At 43.5% G+C, this 15,256-nt stretch overlaps 3 protein-coding genes across 3 annotated transcripts; 2 read left to right on the top strand and 1 right to left on the bottom strand.

Annotated features, from left to right (window-relative positions):
* The first annotated feature begins 3,365 nt into the window (after positions 1–3,365).
* On the top strand, positions 3,366–5,019 carry LOC9653133 (putative wall-associated receptor kinase-like 16). Its single transcript, XM_002978111.2, has 2 exons — positions 3,366–3,792; positions 3,974–5,019. The coding sequence occupies exons 1-2, from the start codon at positions 3,366–3,368 to the stop codon at positions 5,017–5,019; spliced, it is 1,473 nt and encodes a 490-aa protein (XP_002978157.2).
* Positions 4,977–8,664, top strand: LOC9657818 (DNA topoisomerase 3-beta). Its single transcript, XM_024683172.1, has 15 exons — positions 4,977–5,087; positions 5,143–5,199; positions 5,268–5,371; positions 5,435–5,528; positions 5,607–5,706; positions 5,764–6,010; positions 6,057–6,219; positions 6,286–6,405; positions 6,466–6,545; positions 6,594–6,872; positions 6,927–7,095; positions 7,150–7,278; positions 7,369–7,581; positions 7,627–7,806; positions 7,861–8,664. The coding sequence occupies exons 1-15, from the start codon at positions 5,067–5,069 to the stop codon at positions 8,569–8,571; spliced, it is 2,667 nt and encodes an 888-aa protein (XP_024538940.1). The 5' UTR covers positions 4,977–5,066; the 3' UTR covers positions 8,572–8,664.
* Positions 8,665–9,889: 1,225 nt separating this feature from the next.
* Positions 9,890–12,577, bottom strand: LOC9653132 (probable serine/threonine protein phosphatase 2A regulatory subunit B''delta). Its single transcript, XM_002977939.2, has 12 exons — positions 12,243–12,577; positions 11,938–12,192; positions 11,747–11,852; positions 11,585–11,684; positions 11,404–11,509; positions 11,262–11,352; positions 11,037–11,178; positions 10,837–10,984; positions 10,645–10,754; positions 10,430–10,586; positions 10,246–10,371; positions 9,890–10,184 (listed from the first exon to the last, which is right to left on the bottom strand). The coding sequence occupies exons 1-12, from the start codon at positions 12,396–12,398 to the stop codon at positions 10,044–10,046; spliced, it is 1,638 nt and encodes a 545-aa protein (XP_002977985.2). The 5' UTR covers positions 12,399–12,577; the 3' UTR covers positions 9,890–10,043.
* Between the last annotated feature and the right edge of the window lie 2,679 nt (positions 12,578–15,256).

Below are 15,256 nucleotides of genomic sequence, written 5' to 3'. Positions count from 1 at the left end.
TAATCTCTACCTTAGAACATTCAAGAATTGCAAATGCCACACACCTTCACCAAGAATGAGGGTTTGATTAAGAGGAGTAGAATCCCACAGTAGACACTATAAGACATCAGTATCAGATTGATAGAGATTGCAACACTGGATGAGCTGAAGCACACAATCCTGCTGCTAGGCAGTGTACTTGATGCAATCGAGCCAGTAGTGTAGGATAAGCTCAAGTAGCAGAGCGCCATGGCCACAATCTAGACAAATCAGGACAGATATAGTGGCCTTCTATTTCATGGTGGCCAAGACATTCTTTATGATCACAAAGGCTGCCATTCATTCATTCATTCATTCAATGTTGCACCCAAGGACTTATTTCAAGTGATGTCTTCTGTAAATGTAAGGAAGTGTGGATTTCATTTTTGGCTGTGGAAGATCCTTCTACAAAGTAAATAAATATCAAAAGATTAAAAAAATATTTATATTTATTTATATATAAGATCACAAGATATATTCTTTCAACATAATAAAATTTTTATCACCCACCAAGAGGTGTACCCTCCAAAAACTACAGCCACATATATTTTGCCATAGCAATTAAAAATAAAAATATATATCTGCACCCATGTGCAATAATTCACTCCAATCTGCATTTGAAACTTAAAATAATCTACTTAATCCCTATTCTATTAATGGTTTTCATGTTAAATTAATATTACAAGGTTTGACAATTAAAATTCTAGAGAATAGATTTCAAATAAAAACTCCTATTTACTACCCTTTTATTTTATCAACTCAAAGTTTTGTTTCTTGATTTTACCAATTGCAATCTTATATTATTGAAGTTGTGGCATAATTTATCAATTATGAATGTCACTCTTTAGAGGTATGAGTTTATAAAAGGTCTAGCTCTTTCATTGATTATATTTTAATCCAATCCTATAGCAATAATATGTTTAAAAGAAGGTAATGAGTTTCTAAAATAGCTTTCAATTTTTTTTGTGAAAGAATATCTAAGTGATTGTTTACTAAAGATACTAAGATTTGAAGGGCTATTCTGTAGAGACTAGAGTTGCTATGGCCTTAACATAGTTAGAAATAAGAACATTATTGAAAAAATAGAAAACAAGTGTGTGTTATTGCATAACAAGCTAGTTTATAATTGTTTAAAGTAATTGATATTAAGTTTAGCAAGATTTGTATTAATAATCACATGCAATCACTTTCAAAGGAAATTAAAGAGCTTAGAGGAATACCATATGTAAGATGATACAATTATAAATGATTATTTTAACAAGAAAGGGTTATTTTATAATATATCATTGGTTTAAGACTTATACAAGGACACCTTAACAAATATATGCTAATAAAAGATGTAACTTATCCATCACACCCATATATGTTTAATCTATATAAAGGATTGAAAGATGGGTTAAAAATATGCCAACAAAATTAGAACTACATTCAATTAAACATAAGAAGAAAGAGATTTTAGCATGTTAAAATCAAGTAATTTTTTTATATTATTAACTAAAAATGAGTTTTGTTAGATTTTTAATTCTTTTGAAATAAAATGATGATAATATCAAAGATCACATCACTATATATTATATCTTATGTAAAACTCATGGTGGTGGCTTTGATCTTTTATGGATTGATCAAATAAAAAAGGAGTTAATGAGATTGACAATATGAAAAAAAGGCATTGTAATGCATTCAATCATTTAAGTAAAAGTTCTAGAAAATCAATGGTGTAACAATATATAAATTACATTGTATCAAAACAATAAATCCAGACATTGGAAACAAATTATAACATGCACTAAATAAATTTTGATCAGTTTAAAGCTAGTAAAGAAGTATAGAGAAATGTTGAATGTTGTGATGCTCAAGCACAAACATTATTTAAAATTCATGATCAATTTTTAGGAAGGATTGATTTTTCAAAGGATGAAAATTAAATTAACTTTTAGTACATTAAAAAGGTAAATAAAATATTTGAAAGCATGTTCACTATAGTATTAAAGGGGCTTGTATAACTTTCATAATTTAAAAATGTTATTCTATCTTTTTTTTTATGCTTTTGATAATCTCAATCGATGAATCCTTCTTATCATTTTCAATCTTCACTTTTTTGTATTAAGTACTTAGTCTTTTAGTGTTATTCAACCTTGTGTCATCAATAACAACTCTATATCTACCATTGTCAATGGCTTTTTAATAAAGCTAATATGAATAGTTTCTTCATTTAAAATTTCTTTGAGAAAAGTTCATTTATGGCATCATAAAACTTGCATTTTTCATACATATAATATTTTATAAAGAATAATAAATATATACATGTTTTATATATAAATTAGATATTTAAAAGGAAAGGATTTACCTATTATTTCCAAAATTTTATTGTGAATTTTATTCTCCATATAATCATTCCACATTTTTCTTATGTTTGTTTCCTTCAAACTATAAATTTTAGATAAACATTACAGAAATTTAGCTTAAATAGACTTTTAAAATTTATTTTAATTTTAAATTTAATTATAACACTAAATGATTATTCCATTTAGCTCATTTCCTTTCTTCATCCTTTATTTTTTCTTTTTTTATCTCCTTTTACACTATTTTTCTTTTCTTTCCTTGTTTATTTTTTTTAATTAATTAATTAATTCTATCCCATCCAAACTCCAAGATATTCAACTTTAAAGCATTCGCTTTAAAGTTGAATATCTTGGAGTTGGATTGGATAGAATTTATTTATTTAAAATTTAAAATTTTAAAAATAAATAAATTAAAGTTTTAAAATTTGAATGCTATAGTTTATGGTGGCATGAAAAGAGCACCTGATAAAATTTTAAAAGAGGCATTTGACAAAAAGAAAATAATGAGATATGAAAGGATTAAGCATTTAAGAAAATAATGTTTGATTAAATGAAAATTTTATTTAAAATGAGTTTAAAATAGAAAATGAAATATACTTTATAGTGGGCATTTTATATAACATCTTGATTATTTTGAAATTTCCTTGTTATTTTTCTACTGAAGCTATAAAAATCATAAATACTCTTAAATTTATGTAGGGCAAAATAAAATGCTTTAAAAAAAAGGCACTCTAAGATTTCCCTCCCACTTTTTTAAATTTAAAAGTTAAAAAACCCAAAATGCTTGAGCCATTACCTTTTGGGTTATAGTGGAATAAAGATTATTTCATCTAAACAAGCCAAAAAAGTAATATAACCATAATTATTAAAAAAATTATAATGTGCTGAGGTTCAACACACACATGACACCGTGCCTCTCACGGCTCAAAGTCATCTACATTCTCAGAAAACGGGAAGAGCATGAATCTCTTGCTGCTCACTATAGTGCTCTCACACCAGGGAATTATGGCAATAATTGGTAGCGCTGCGAAAGAATGTGCAAGCTCCTGCGGAATTCAAGATGTGCACTATCCCTTTGGATTGCAATTTGGATGCGGAGATCCCTCTCACTTGCTCAAGTGCACTGGCAACGCTCTCGTGCTAACTCTCAACAATGGCGCTGATTATCCCCTCACCATTCTCTACCCCGATAGAAAGCTCGAGATAAGGAGCCCCATCTCCATCAGAAATCTCCTCCCGGGCATCTATTTCAACAATTTCTCAGAGTCGTGCAGCCCAAACTTCGTTCCGGATCGCCGGTGCACAACAGAGGTGTCTTGGTACGTAGATTCTAGGCGTGCATTCAAGTGTGCGGAGTGTGTGAAGTCGGGAGGGACTTGCGGCTACACGGGCTACAATTCAACTTTCTTTCTATGCATCACAGATGATGAAGGTGAATTCATCTCAATTTCATGATTCAAGTTCTATATGGTCTCTTTGTTATGTTTCTAGATGTGATTACTTCTCAGTCTCCAACGTCCCTGCCCCTGACCCGGCATTCACAGAGAAAGATCGCTGTAATATCAGGTATTAAAACTTTTAATCCAGGTTATGTTCTAATCGATTATGTGTAGCTTCTGCTGTATGCTCCTTGCTGATCTTCGGCTGCTGCTGTACGTACGTCTACAGGTTCAGACTGCACGAAAACCGACAGCAACGCTCCCATCTCGCACAAAGGCTGAACGATTTCGAGGCAAGGCACATTTACTCCTACAAGGACTTGCACGTTGCAACCCAAGGGTTCAACGAGGAGTTCAAGCTGGGAAGCGGTGGATTCGGCACGGTTTACAAGGGCATCTTGCAAGACGGCACCGTGGTTGCCATCAAACGCAGCAAAAGCTCCGCCAACTTTGGAGTCATGGACGAGCAGTTCCTCAACGAGATCACCATTCTCTCCCAGGTGAACCATAGGAACCTGGTAAAGCTCAAAGGCTGGTGCATGGATACTCGCCGAAACGCCCCTCCACTGCTCGTGTACGAATACGTCACCAATGGAACGCTGCTGGAACACTTGCAGTGCAAGCGAGGGGTGGTTCCTCTCGGCTGGGAGCAGCGCCTGCAGATTGCTATCGAGACCGCGGAGGCGCTGGCGTACCTCCACTCGGTGGCGGCACCGCCGATCTACCACCGCGACGTGAAATCGTCCAACATTCTCCTGGATGATAGCCTGAGTGCCAAGGTCGCCGACTTTGCCGCCACCACGCACGTCTCCACGCTCCGGATCCAAGGCACTCCAGGCTACTGCGATCCGGAGCTCATGACCACTTTCAGGCTCACGGACAAGAGCGACGTCTACAGCTTTGGAGTGGTGCTGCTGGAGCTCGTGACGGGGCAAAAGCCGCTGGATTTTGGGAGGGAATCGAGCAGGGTGAACTTGGCCTTCTACTCGCTGCCGCTGATAAGGATGGAGATGATTGAGGAGCTCGTGGATCCCAAGATGGGAGTGGTGAGCGCGGTGGAGCGCTGCAGCGTCGCGAGGGTGGCCGCCTTGGCGGACAAGTGCTTGGCCGAGTGTGGAGCGAATAGACCCAAGATGAGAGAAGTGGTGGAAGAGCTCACGAGCATAAGAGAGGAGATGAGGAGTTTTTTAGACTCGGGAGAAGTGACCTCGCGAGTATAAACGTTTTTTAGACCGCCTTGGAAGTCTAGGTAGGGTTTAAGCAAGCGATGGCGCCCGTCGTCCTCATGGTATGTGAAAGAACCGTTCTGTCTCTCGATTGGGTGATGGGCTCTTGTTTTGTAGGTGGCGGAGAAGCCCAGCATTGCCGGAATGCTGGCTTCGTTTCTCTCTTCTGGTCGTGTAAGTTTTTGTCTCTCAAAGTTTTCGCTCTCTCATTCCATGCTTGAATCTTTTCCTATTTTCTTCAGATGAGCACTAGGAAATCCTACTTGGATGTTCACGAGTTTGATGGAACGTTTAGAGGTTTCCAAGCGCACTACAAGGTTACTTCTGTCATTGGTCATGTCTATGGGTGAGAAACCGTCGTTCTTCGTTTTCTTTGTTCTTCTTTTCACTAGCTTTCTGGATTTTCCAGCATTGATTTTCCTCCAAAGTATCAGAACTGGGAGCTGACGGATCCATTGGATCTTTTCGGAGCTCCTACGTTGAAAAACGAAGCAAATCCCAAGGTAACCTCACTCGGCAATGAACTTATTCTTACTGTGTGATCTTCCTGTTCTTTTTTTCTCCTTTGGTCTGCTTTTCAGGCTCACGTTTGCAAGCATCTCAGGCAAGAAGCTCGCGGCTGCGACTCCCTTGTCTTGTGGCTCGACTGCGACCGAGAAGGAGAAAACATCTGCTTTGAAGGTTCTTATTACTGGTTTTCTCTTTTTCTTTCTAGAGACATCTTTGTTTTTTTTCTAGTTATGGAGAATGTTTTGCCTGTCATGAAGAAACGATCCGGACAGCAAGTGTTCAGAGCTCGCTTCTCCGCTGTGAGCGAGAAGGATGTAAAGACTGCCATGAGCAGCCTGGTTGAGCCAAACCAAAACGAGGCGCTTGCGGTAGATGCTCGGCAGGAGATCGATTTAAAAGTTGGAGTGGCATTCACTCGCTTCCAGACTCGTTTCTTTCAAGGAAAATACGGCAACCTGGACTCGAGCGTCATCTCGTAAGTTGGTCTTCTCGTGTTGTGTTTTCTCATTGCTTCACAACAGTTTTGGACCTTGCCAGACTCCAACTCTTGGTTTTTGCGTGGAGCGGCACACTCAGATCATCACTTTCGTTCCGAAGCCATTCTGGACTTTGCATCCGCGCTTGAGCAAAGGTGGACACTCGCTGCAACTGGACTGGGAGCGCGGGAGAGTCTTCGAACAGGCAGTAAGTTGTGCAAGGCTTCTATTTCATCTTCACAACTTCTGGTATGAAGTTTTGCGTGTTTTCTAGACAGCTCTAGTCCCTCAGAAAGCGGTGCTCAAAAGCGGTTCTCTGAAAGTCCTCGATGTTTCACAAAAAGAGGAGCGAAAGGCTCGTCCAACGGGACTTAACACTGTCAACATGCTCAAGGTTCGCTCCATATGATAGATTTCCACATACTTACCATTCTTTTTCGTTTTCTTTCGATAGGTTGCTTCGACAGCTCTTGGCATGGGTCCTCACCACGCCATGCAAATTGCGGAGCGTCTCTACGTCCAAGGATACATAAGGTTTGCCATTTCTTCTTCGCTCTTCTGTCCTCATGAATAAACTAACAGCTATCCCCGGACCGAGAGCACAGCCTACCCGGCGAGTTTTGACGTAAAGGAGTCACTGCTTCCACTGGGAAACCATCCCGTCTTTGGAGACTACGCTCGATCGTTGATAGCTGCTGGCGTTCGAGCCCCAAAGTCCGGCACCGACGCTGGCGACCATCCTCCAATCACTCCAATGCGTTCCGGGACCGAGTCCGAGCTTGGAGGAGATGCCTGGAGGCTCTACGATTACATCTCCAGGCATTTTCTTGGGAGTGTGAGCCCGGACTGCAAGTATAAGCGGTAAGCTAAGAATTTTTCATTCTCTTCTAGTTTTGCTGAGCTTGAGGAACGCAGGACGAAAGTTACCTTCTCCGGTGGAGGCGAGGTTTTCACTTGCTCGGGGAAAGTTGTGACATCGCCGGGATTCACAATAGCTATGCCGTGGATGGCTGTCACGGACGAAAATCTTCCTGCGTTTACTATTGGCGAGAGTCTTCCTTGCTCAGAGGTTGAGCTCTACCAGGTATACCATCTCAAAGCTTTTCCCATTGTTTTATTCTCGTCTTGGTCTTGTCAGGGAAGAACCTCTCCTCCTGATTACTTGACTGAGAGCGACCTGATATCTCTGATGGAGAAGCATGGGATTGGTACGGACGCGTCCATTCCAGTGCATATCAACAACATATGCCAGAGAAACTACGTACAGGTAAAAGAAGATTTCTTTCTTCTTTCTTTCTTTCTCTCTGTTTTTGAGTTGTTTAAAAATGTGTTTTTTTTTCTTCTATTTTTCTCGAAGGTACAAACTGGAAGGCGCCTTGTGCCTACTGCTCTCGGTATAACACTCATTCGAGGCTATCAAACCATCGACGCGGATTTATGCCTCCCGGACATCCGGAGCTTCATAGAGCAGCAAATCACGCTGATTGCCAAAGGTCAGGTGGATCACGAAACCGTGGTGCGCAACTCGCTGGACAAGTTCGTCGCCAAGTTCAAGAACTTCGTGTCCGAGGCAAGCACCATGTTTTCTAAGTTTCTCAACTGTTTCTCTCCATAGATCGAGAAGATGGACGCTCTGTTCGAGGCTCACTTCTCTCCTCTCGCGGACTCCGGACGGCCCTTGAGCAAGTGTGGGAAATGCAAGCGCTACATGAAATACATCACGCTGCGGCCATCTCGTCTCTACTGCTCAACCTGCGAGGAAGTATACCCGGTCCCGCAAAATGGTTCCATCAAGGTAATCCTTCTCCAGGGAATAGACACGCTAAGAAAAAACTCTTTTTTTCCTCAGCTCTACAAGGAGCTAGCTTGTCCACTTGACAACTTCGAGCTCGTCTTGTTCTCCCTCGGAGGACCCGACGGGAAATCCTATCCCCTCTGTCCCTACTGCTACAATCACCCTCTGGAATCTCCAGCAAGAGACCCGAGCAGCGAGGCCACAACCTCCAGCGATGATCAAGCCAGTGGCACTGCTCCTGGCGATGGAAATCCAAACACAAGACGGGGACGAGCAGCCACAGGGGCGGGGATGCCATGCACGATGTGTCCTCACGCGACGTGCCGCCACTCGGTGATGCAGCAGGGAGTGTGCGCTTGCCCCGAGTGCGATGGAACGCTCATCCTGGATCCCATCAGCGCGCCAAAGTGGAGGCTCGACTGCAACAAGTGTAGCTTCCTCGTCTACCTCCCCGCCAACACGCACAAGGTGTCGAGGAGCGAGCACGATTACTGCGACGACTGTGGCTCGGCGCTCCTGGAGGTGGACTTCCACAAGAACAACACGCCGCTGGAGGGCGGGAGGACGCTCCACACGGCGTGCGTGGTCTGCGACGAGCTCTTGCAGTCCCTGGTGGTGATGAAGCACGGCAAGAGCTTTGGGCGATCGCGAGGGAGGGGGAGAGGGAGGGGGAGAGGACGAGGGAGAGGGCGAGGGAGGGGTGGAGGGAGAGGTGGCGGGCGAGGAAAGCACCAAGATCCCCGGATGAGTTTCAGGGATTTCTAGCCTCGTGTTTTCCCTCCAAAACTATAAACCCTAATATTTGAACGATGAAATTGACCAGGTAATTCGACTTCGGTTCTTTTTTCTTGGCGCTAATACTGTTCTGGAGAAAAATGAGTAGCTTCTTTGTTGGCTTGTTGTGCCATTTGGAATAGAAAGAAATGGTATGGTTTCTCTTTTGGTACAGTGAAAGAAAGAATAGACTGTGTGTTTTTCTTTGTTTGTATAGGTTTTGGACACTCGCCGGCTCGCGAATGGCTCGGCGGCGCACATCACACAATGACCTGGTCTCATAAGAAGGTTTGTTGATGAAAAGCTGATCATACCCTACTTATGAGGTGATGAGATTTGCCATTTGACCTGGTCTCATGACAAAGTCAAAGTAAACACCGCGTCGTCATGTTCACACCATTGAATATCTTTTTGATAATCCAATATCAGTTGTTACTGGGGGAGAGGACGGACAATCTCAACATTCCCATCGATCCTTGCTCTTGGCGAAGAACAAGAAAAAATGACACTACCCTGATCGACACTACCAAAAGTCAAACTTCGCGGGCTTAATCATTTCAAAGCATCCACAGATACACTGGGTTTATTTAGTTTTGTGTTTCCTCCATAGATCGAGACGACGATCTCAAGCCAGAGTATGAGCAAGAAGAAGCGAACTCACTTCGTCTTGCTCACGCTGTCGAGCCAATCAAAGCTCCCGCACTTGATCTGTTCCGCGTGGGCGTGGTGGCGGTGCCAGTGTACTTGGAATAGAGTATCTCACCGCTTACCACCCGGCCCGTCTTCATCTCCTCGCCGGAGCCATCGCGCAGGTGGAAAACGTTGGACGCCTCCTCCGTCACGCGGAAGCTCTTTCGGGAATCTGCTGGACACACGAGGTCGCTCAGGTCGATGTGCAGGCCCGTGGGCACCTCGTCTCCGTTTGGCTCCAGCAGCAGGATGGCTACGCGGAAGTAAGTGCGCGATGGGATCCTGATCAACACATTCTGCGGCCTCACGCTGTTGGGCTTCACCACCCCAAACGACTGCCCGTAGATCGTCCTGAATCTGTCGCGCAGAACAAGAGGATGGCTAGTCTGGTTCTCAATCCTCACACTAGCTTTTGAGCCTGAAGCACCCATGTCTGTGCAGAGAGACAGTGAGTTCTCAGTAAAGAAGTCTGTTCCCTCTTGCAGACACGAGGTGAACACACGTCTTGTTTGAACCAGTTTTAAGTGTGCTTAAATTATCATTATTATCGTCATTTAACGCAACTAGAAGCAATGGTGATGTATGCATGACACTGTTGCTTTGGACACTTCTTCTAGGCTAGATCAGGAATGAATCAAATACGTGTTAAGAGCTTTCTAAACCAAGAAGAGATATAATGGAGACAACGAAGAATTACTGTACAAAGCACTGTTGCTGCTGCCTGAGCCTACCTTCCTACCCAAGAAAAAGGAAACCAGAACCACGAAAAACACTCAAAATGGCGCCTCTAGAGATTCATCCCACACCTCGGCACTTCCATTTGATGCATCCTCCGCGTCTTCCTCCATCGACAAGCGGATGTATTCTTGGTGAGCAAAGCGATCCCACTCTGTTAGCGTTGGATCCTCCCTCTCCTGGAAACACGGGAGTCAAGAGCCTTCCCGTGAACGAAACCATCTCAAAGTAAACTCTTACTTGTCGGATGAGGAATGGGTCGCGTGTCTCGAACGCCACGAACTTATTCAGATTGAAGAGAATGTTGAAGAAGTTGCCAGAAAGCTTGCACCTCTTCAGGTCGCGTAGCGTTAGCTGCCCTTGCTTCTGCAATGGATCACATAAGCATTGACGAGAGCCCGGAAGCTACAAACAGCTAACGCACCTCTGGGCAGATCATGTCCGTCATCTGGCAGACTATGTCCTCGAAGAGGACGGGGTCTTGAGCTAGGCACTCCATGCGATGCAATTGCTCCTCGTAAAAGTACTGCATCTCGTTTGGAGTCACCACTCCGTCACAATCCAGATCGATACATTTGAACCTGGAAGTCGCGATCTGTCAATCGATCGATCTTACAGAAGATTCAAGACGTCGCTTACCAGTACTCCAAGCTTGGTTCAGACGTTTTGTCCTCCTCCGATAAAATGAACCACACAAAGTCCTCGTAACCCATCTTTCCTTCCACGGAACTCGTAAACTTTCTTGGAACCTGACAAATACTAAAAACATAAAGCACATTAGAGGAACCGAGAACTCGAACGATCATTCTTTTGGAAAGTGCCAAACGTTACCTGTGAGAAGATCCTTTCCACTATACGAAATGTGAGAGCGTGATTGCCGTATCTCAAAAGGTCAGTCTTGTCGATTAAGAAGTCGTGGTCCGTGTCAAGCTCCCAAAACTTGCAGTAGATAACGTAAAAGTGTTCGTAGGAAAAATATCTAGTATCCCACTGTCAGCAAAAACATATTGGATATCTCGAATAGGACTTACTTTAGGACCTTGTTGATGTCTTCTTCCTCGTCTACTTGAAGCAGTGCTGCAACAAGGTTGCTTCTTCTCAACTCTCTTAGCAATAGCCTTCCATTTCCAGATCTATTTACATGGTAGAATATCCTGTACATTACTGTCTCGGCTGCGAACAAAAAGAACAAAAGCAAACAAAGAAAAAGAATGATCTGAGCGACAACAAAAACAACACTAAAAAAATCAACCAACCATATCTTTCTTGAAACTCAGGAGTGTCATGAAGAAATTCCAAACCGCGGTGAGTCATCAAAAGCTCCTTCAAGATTGGTTTGAAATCCTCCTGGAGATACGATACAATTATGCTTTCAAGGATATCGGCTGCTAAAGTTACCTGAGTAATATACTTCTTGTCAGGTTTCTTTAACACGTTGAATATACGAGAAGCCATATCTGATGTGAGCATATTCTGTTCAAGCCAATACTCGATAAACCTGTCCCTGAAATGATGAAGATGCGGGCGAGTTAGGAAAAAAGAGAAAAGGAAAAAACACCAACACGACAATGCCGTTAACCTTGTCACAAGTCCCGTGTCCTCCACATCAATCTTCTTGAACAAACAGCTAGAAAAAAAGGAAGGGAGCTTGCATACTTCCTTTGTCACAGGCGCAAAAGCTAAAGAAGACATGTACCTTAGAAAACCATATAGACAATTAAACGATAAGGACGATATGAACCTGACAATGGCAAACCATAAGAATGCCCCGCAAATAGTTGATCAATCCTTTTCAGACATTGCTCCGCCATATCTTGCGGCGCAGGAGGACCATTTGGGAAATAGAACTGCCGAAAAAAAGAGAGCTTTCATGAGTTTCTCGCGAAAAAAAAGGGAGAGAAGAACAAAGATGAAAAGAAAGAAGAAACTTACTTGAGGGATATGTTCTCTAATCGGTTCGCTAGCTCGTTTTAATGGAGAACCAGTACTCGCTCCAGTCCTTTTCATGGGAGACTTGGGTGAAAGTGGCGAGCCCGAGGTGCTTCGAGGAGACAATGGCGGTGTGCTTCCAACAGCAAACATTCCCGGAAGAGCTGACATCGCACCCCCGGAATTTCCATTCCCTGGACTGGAAGATGGAACTGGAAGCACGAGTCCTGCCTTGGCATCTTCTAGCAAAGACAGCACCTACGCAAGAAAAGTTCTTTCGTGAAATGGTTTCTAGTGGAGTGACTCACCAGTCGATGTGTATCCGGCAAAGAGAGCCACTGCGTGAAGAGATCTTCCAGCCGCATTCTACACGCGACAGGCTTTGTGGGTGGAGAGGGCAAATCCGGCAGCTGGAGCAGCTCCGGATCAAGAACACCGACGTCCACCGCCATCGCCGACTCCATTCACACACGAACCCTACCCGCGCCAAAGATCTCCACGGATCACGCGCGGCGTCGATTCAAGAGCTTCGCTAGCTGCTGGCGATCTCGCGAAGCTCTTCCTCGATCCAGAGTCGTGGCGCAGCGCCCAGGCGCTCCTGCTTCCCTGCCACAGTGTAATGCTTCTCTCAGTTTTTAGGTCAACATGAACATCAGCCACGTGGACCACTCCAGCTCGTCGATTCGTACGACGATCCTAAACCGTCGATTATAGGGCACTTGGGAGTGTTTTCCCGCTCGAAACAGAGCCCTAACTGCTCGAGCCGGATGGAGTGTCCACAGGCTCTGGTAAGCGCGCCCTGGATCGATCAATCCTCTTTGACATCCATAGTGATGGATCCTCTAGGACATCCATCGCGTCTATGGATTTTCGAGCAGTGTGATCTGTGGCGTTGTGGACATTAGGACGAACGATCGCGACTGCGTAGCTTATGCCGCTGGGAATGCGATCGTTATTCATCACTGTCCCTCGCATCGCCAGGTATTTGGATCGATTTGCCCTCTCGATTCCAGCGATTTTGCTGTGCGTGTAGACAATCTTGCAAGGACACATCCACCAGATCAAATGCTTGGCTCCAACTCCTAACAAGAGCAACATAATATCGGCAGACTGTGGCCCGGACGCCGCGATTATCATCTGGGATTCTTCCACCGGACAGGTATGGCTTTTCTTTGTGAGTTCTTTGGATAGGAATTTTTGCTTCGTAGGCTGTGAAAGCAGTAGCACAAGATATAAGTGGTGGAGTTATAGCAATTGATATTTCTCCCGATGGAGCACTCTTTGCTACCCTCAGCGACACTGGTACGATACCAACGTAGCTTAGCAATTGTCTTTTCAATTTTTTTACAAGGTGTAGCTTGCAGAATACTGTTCCAAGCAGGTGCTTTGCATTTGGGATGTTGAGATTTCTAATGGCGAGCCGCTTGCTGCCGCTGTTGTGGCCTCCAAAAAACCGCAAGTAAGTTTGTCTTGCAGCTGAGAAAACTTCTCTTACTCTTGTGTACATTCAGACTTGCGTGCGCTTCAATGGGGGTGATCAAACTGAGCTTGTCACCAATGGACAAAAGAGTGTTTACTTTTGGAGGCATGTCAAGGTTAGTAGCTAGTTTGTATTGATGGAGATAAAAAAATCCTGTGTTCTGCAGAAGGAGAATGCTAGAGGATCTTTGGAGGGGCTGAAAGCTGTTCTAAAGGCAGCGGAGTTGAAACAAGCGGTTGGATTGTTTACAGTCACAACCTTTGTACCGAATACCGCATTCGCTATAACTGCAACAACTGATGGCGATGTAGTTGTATGGGAGCAGTAAGCATCGTACCAAAAGAGCCATCTAGCTCGCTGACTGAGAGACGTTGCAGGTCTGTATATTCAGATGATTCGGAAGATCCAAAGCCAAGGACAATGCAAGCTACCAAAGTGATCAAGCTTCACAACTCGGCAATTCTAGTGATGACAACAATCAAGCAGTATGTTGCAACCGGAGGGTCAGATGGCTATTTACATTTTTATGACTCAAGAATAGGTCTCACTGGGTGGTTTGAGGAGCTAGCAGCAGGTAACTTTGTTGTTCAAACGCATCTTATTGAGTATTGCGTTCCTTACAGGCGAGGTTACTTCCCTCTCATTCTCCGCTATTGAAGAAAGTGAAGATGAAGTTGCATATAACTCGCTCAAAGTACCTCCGTTTGTTGTTGGTACAAGGAAGGCACACATTCTTCTTCTCCATGCTGGTATTTTTGAGGAACAGCCAGGGTCTGCTTCATGCAAGGTACAGTTGTTCCTGATAATTATAATGCGATCGAATTTTGGTTGTTCTATCAGGGTGAAGAGGTAACAGAATACCTGCCAGAGACTGTTCAATCTATGACTGGACATCCTTTGCTGCCTTGCTTTGCAACTATTAGCACGGATGGATTGTTTCAGGTTTGTTAGCTAGACTATACAACACTCTTGGTGTTATTTTCACGTGAAATAGGTTCACGATTATAGCACAAGAGAGCTTGTGAACGAGAGGAAGTTTTCATATCTTAAGGTAAATGTCATTTCCAAATCTCAAATAAGTCGTCCCAATCCGTCATGTAACATTTTGCAGACCATGCAATTGCCAGGCTTCAATAATCAAGTACTCCCCAACGGCTTCCTTGATTGCTTGTGGTTTCACAAATGGTATTGCTAAGGTAAGAACGCTTTTTGTAGTAGTTTCGCTGACGATCTATTTGCTGTCGCAGCTTGTTAATGCAGAAACTTTGGTAGATATACAGAGCTTCTCATTTTCGTCATCTACCCTTCACAAGGTAATAATGTGCAATCGCCGTTGCCAAAAAGTGACGCGCTGCTATTTTGACTGCAGTTCGCGTTCTCCCACGATGGAACGCTTTTGGCAGCAGCAGATGGAAGTTGTGCTGTCGCTCTGCTAAGCTGCAGACACCAGGTTCTGATAACATTAAGTAGGAGTTATAAGTTTTTGAACTCTTTTGTTTCCGCGATCAGGATGACGGAAGATGGTTATACATTGGTAAATACAGGTCTCATGCGAGGCCTATTGTTGGTTTGCAGTTTATTCTGGACCGTCGGGGTCTCAGCAGATTATTCTCTGTTGCTCAGGTACTCATATACTTTTGTTTGTTAACGCATTGATGTTTAGGCGGCCATTCACAGGATAACATGCTTGTCGAGTATGATCTAGTTCAATCAGATACGGATGTGGGACTTAATTTGAGGGGAACGTGGGAACTCGGGTCATTACTGAAGCCATCGTCATTGTTTCCATCAATAGATCCAAAGTCGGGAGAGGTATAACTGTCTCGGCTTCGAATTCGCTGG

The sequence above is a fragment of the Selaginella moellendorffii genome, unplaced genomic scaffold (assembly GCF_000143415.4).
Source record: "Selaginella moellendorffii unplaced genomic scaffold, v1.0 SELMOscaffold_36, whole genome shotgun sequence".
Classification (NCBI taxonomy): domain Eukaryota; kingdom Viridiplantae; phylum Streptophyta; class Lycopodiopsida; order Selaginellales; family Selaginellaceae; genus Selaginella; species Selaginella moellendorffii.
Note: the sequence above shows the minus strand (reverse complement) of the source record. Positions and strands in the feature narration are given on the sequence as shown.